The sequence below is a fragment of the Eucalyptus grandis genome, chromosome 9, assembly GCF_016545825.1.
Source record: "Eucalyptus grandis isolate ANBG69807.140 chromosome 9, ASM1654582v1, whole genome shotgun sequence".
Classification (NCBI taxonomy): Eukaryota; Viridiplantae; Streptophyta; class Magnoliopsida; order Myrtales; family Myrtaceae; genus Eucalyptus; species Eucalyptus grandis.
In genome coordinates this window covers 18,625,313-18,629,797 of record NC_052620.1, presented here as the reverse complement: position 1 = coordinate 18,629,797, position 4,485 = coordinate 18,625,313, and the positions used below count along the sequence as shown (strand labels likewise).

General features: G+C 43.3%; 1 protein-coding gene across 1 annotated transcript; it reads right to left on the bottom strand.

Moving 5' to 3' along the window:
- Nucleotides 1-457: 457 nt before the first annotated feature.
- Nucleotides 458-3,610, bottom strand: LOC104420357 (probable receptor-like protein kinase At2g23200). Its single transcript, XM_039301523.1, is given in 2 exon segments — nucleotides 458-1,381; nucleotides 1,384-3,610. Coding segments are annotated over 2 exon segments (2,532 nt in total). The 5' UTR covers nucleotides 3,497-3,610; the 3' UTR covers nucleotides 458-962.
- Between the last annotated feature and the right edge of the window lie 875 nt (nucleotides 3,611-4,485).

Sequence of the window (4,485 nt, the reverse complement as noted above, 5' to 3'; positions counted from 1 at the left end):
AAAGATAACTTAACATCCTACCACCAATCCTACCTTGTTCCTGCATAGAGCAATACTCTATGAAGCAAGCCTACAATAAATCCCTCAACAAAAGATATTTGCTGGTAATTAAATATCATAATAAGAGAGAATTTATCTCGTTTCACATCAATATCAAATGACCAATTTACGCATCTGTAAAATCCACAAATCTAGTGATCGGAAGAGATAATTTTCTCCTCACCCTGGAGTGGAGTTTAACGCAGCCAAGATAAGAAAGCTCATTATTTCTTGAGAAAACGAAAAAGGCTGAAGCTCAACAAGATAAAAAGAAAATTTTCGACATGGACAAATAAAACGACAATGCCAATGCCACCAGCCTAAGCCCAGCTGAGAAAGAAGGATGAAGTAAGGACTTTTTTTCAACCTTGAAAGCAGAGACAGCACAAATTATACTGCATACTGGTTGCAATTTGAGTCGAAAGCCATTCGGCAGCAGCAAAGCATTTCTCATGAATGATGAGGAACAGCAAATTTACAGTAAGCTCACGCTCTACGCGAGCTGAAACCTCAAGTCTAAATGAAATCTTTTAAAGATAGTATTAATAGGGGGCGTGCAATCTCTAGTAATAGCACGCGGCTATAAAAGCCATCTAGCATCATCACCGGAAACATATACAGAGCAGGACATTCATGATGCAATTTGTGAAACAAGTGCTTATTTAAGGTCTTCAACTAAGGGGCGTGCAATCTCTCTCACATTCCCATTTATCATGGTCCAACGTTGTCCTCTCGTGTGCAATAAAAAATCATATGCTCATATGCTTACACATTGCAACGACAGCAACTATCATGCACCATATGCCGCGACAAGATGCAATATAAGGCGATGGGTACGTCTACGCTTCTTTCTCAGATAAATAGGATGCATATCTGAATACAATTCGGGAACACTTCAATAGATATTTACTGCAATATGAAACTCATCTGGCTTCATCTCTCTTCATCTGGGAGAACACTCCACTAGTGGACATCATTGAGCTATCCTCCCCTTTGGCGGCCACACCATCTTCCTCAACCGCGTCTTCGCTAAGTGATGGGAGCTTCCTCACGGTCGAAAGAGTCAATATCGACGAACCGTCGGTTGTGCTGTCATAGTACATCTCTCTTTTCACCGTAGTTTGCTGAAGCTGCAAGGCGTATTCCAAGTCCCAGAGCACATCCCCCATGCTAGGCCTCTCTTCGTCCTCTTCTTGCAGGCATTTCTCAGCAACCTCCCCATATTTCCTCAGCGAGTTGGCATTGATCTCACCAGCAAGAACAGGGTCCACTATTTGCTCGATGGTTCCTTTCTGGATGCACATAATGCCCCAGTCGGCCAAGTTCGCCTCTTCTCTAGGAGCGAAGGGTCAATAGCAGGCCTTGCGCATAGCACCTCAAGAAGCACCACTCCAAATGAGTAGACATCGGATTTTTTTGTCAGCTGTAGGGTCTTAAAGTACTCTGGATCGAGGTACCCAAAGGTGCCCTTAACCCCCGTAGTCACATGGGTTTGGCTTTGATCGAGAGGACCCGACTTGGACAGACCAAAGTCAGCGACCTTCGCAACATAATTCTCATCAAGCAAAATGTTGGTGGACTTGATGTCCCGATGAATAATTCCTCCAGCCGCGCCTCTGTGGAGGTAGTCCAATCCCTGGGCAGCTCCAATACAGATCTCGAGCCTTTGCTTCCATGGTAAGTATGGGAAATCGGAATTGTACAGGTGATCTCTTAAGCTCCCCTTCTCCATAAACTCAAAAACAAGTATCATCTCAGATTGTTCAGCACAATACCCAATTAAGGAGACGAGGTGGCAATGGCGGATTTTGGACAAAATGGTGATCTCTGTTTGGAACTCGAGGAAGCCTTGTCCCAACCCCAGCTCGCTCCGTTTCACGGCAACTTTAGTGCCATCCCTGAGAGTTCCTCTGTAAACATTGCCAAATCCACCCTTGCCGATCAAAAGTTTGGGATCGAAGTTGTTGGTAGCGAAATGGATTTCGGGGAGGGGTATTTTCAGTCCCAGGTGAAAATTAGGGACGATGGAGCCATGGGTACTTTGCTCGGTCAGTTTACAGTAAGAATTGCCTCTTCCGAGTGCAGGCAATGGTGACCAGACCGAAATTTCAGTTCTCTTTGGCTTTCTATGCTTGCGTATGAAGATCGCTGCAGATACAAATATGCAGAGAAACACGATGCTTCCGGAAACTAGACCAATTATGAGGCCGATGTGCTTATTCTGGTTATCGCCCCCTGATGGCACAAAATGTGAGTCCCACGACCCAATTATCTCCATTATCTCCAGGCCATTGAGATAGGCCTGCTGAGACGTTGTCTCTGAGGCACTAAGGAGGCCTATGCTGATGTTCACTAGCCCTGAGCTGCCAGGCTGAACCACATAATCATAATGAAAAGGAGTTAAAGGATTTTGAATCCCATTTTTACCAATGTACTCAGTGAAATTCTCATAAATGTAGAGATTAAAGTACACTGTGTTGGGAGACGGGCTAATGATATCGCAGAAATGAGCCCGGACCAAGTGCGAGGCGTTCGCACTCACGTTAAAACCCCAGGTGGTGTTGGGGTATAATCCCCAAGCAGATTCGTCCATCATCTTAGCAGAGCGGTAAACGTGTTCCGATGCTAAGTATCCGTCTAGACCATAATGGTAATTAAGTTTAACTCCGTACATAGTCGTATTTTTTGCAGCATTTGGGAGATAAGTGTAATTATCATCAGGATCCCAACTTCTCCAAAAGCTATCATAAACCGGAGTTACTCCATCGCCCCCAACATTTATTCGGTAAACCGTTCGTAAGACTTGGGAAGGAATTCCACTGTAGTTGCTGCTACTTTTCCCTGAAATGCCCACCCTTGGAGCAGAATCGGGAACGACTCCATCGGGCACAAGGAACACTTCGAGGGCATTTATAAATGCGAAGGATGACCCTTGAAGACTAAAATAAAGTACAAACTTATTCCTATTTATGCTAAGCAAGAACTCCTCCACTATAGGAGAGTTGGTTCTACTGGGTGTTTGGAAATTGCTGAGAAGGGTGAGCCCCTTTACTGAGACATTGAACACAGCCTCAGAGAGATTTCTTGTGGAAGCGAAAGGGAAAAAGTGGAGTCGCACGATGTGAGTACCTTTGTCGATTACATCAAGAACGTATTGCGACGAAGGGTTTCTGAAGATTCTTGCCGTGTCGTAGATAGGTGAGACGCTCGAGAATTGGCTGCTGGATTGGGCGGAGGTACTCTGTTTTGTGAAGGAGATGGAGTCAGAACCCGTGTCACCAACAAAGACCCTGTTGGAATAGTTCTGGCTTTTGCTTGATCCACAATTGATGAAGTAACTGGTCTGAGTTGTGTAGGCTGAGGAAAGAGTGAGAAGAAGAAGTGGGTACTGAAGAGAGACGAAGAAGAGAATGAAGCCAGGGGCGTGGACTCCATGGATGATGTGAAGCTTTGCCATCGAACCAGAGGAAGAGCATGAAACTCTGCTTCGGAAGAAAGACAGCTAGTGATTGGCCCGTGAATTGTGATCAAGTAGTTTCAGTCGTATTGACTTGAGATTGACTATCAGGCATAGGAAGATGGGCATGAAGAAGATTCTTAGCTGGAGATGAGTGGCCCATTTGGGGAGGGGACGAATTTGCTTCCGCAAAGACCCTTTTGACTCCCAAACGGAGCACTGTTTTAGTCAAGATGCTGAGGACGATTTGGCCCTTATCATCCAACTCAACCGCGAATGGGGCACGAGCACACGACATGGAAAGTTAAAGATGGATGTCCCTTCGCTCAACTTTTCGTGAGTAGCAGCCGGTGGAGATGGTCGCACGGAAGTCAACGTTGATTCTGTGCTGAAAATATTAGATAAATCGGTGACGCCTCGCTTTTGTCCGAAATTCAAATCGTCCTTGGCTTTTTCTATTTTATTTAAAAGCATCCCTCCATTATTATTATTTAAAAAAAAAAAAAAAGTGTTACTATTCCTCCTTGATCGACTTGGCAATGGATTTTGTTCACTTGACACCAACATTGTTGAAAATGTTCTAACCTTGATTTTTGTTATTCAAATCCAATAAAAGACTACAAATAACTATTGAGAAAACTTCCTAATGAATTTTCAAGTTGACAAAACTATCCATATAAATGTCTTGAAGTATTCTTGATTTAGGGAAATCTCTTGAAAGAGAAGTCTATAACAATCTCGATCCTGTTCAGACTTAAGTCTAAGTTATTTTGAATTTAATAAGCTAGTTAGTGGATATTATCAAGATTTTGTGTGGATATCATAAAACGTATTCAAACTCAAAGATTATAAGCCGAATATCATTAGATTGTGTAATTTACTTCAAGCGAAACATATTTGGACTTGGAGAACTAGTGTTCCATTTCATACACAAGTTCGGAACATATATTATGGCTAGTGATCTAGCTCAGATTTACACTTAAAAAAAC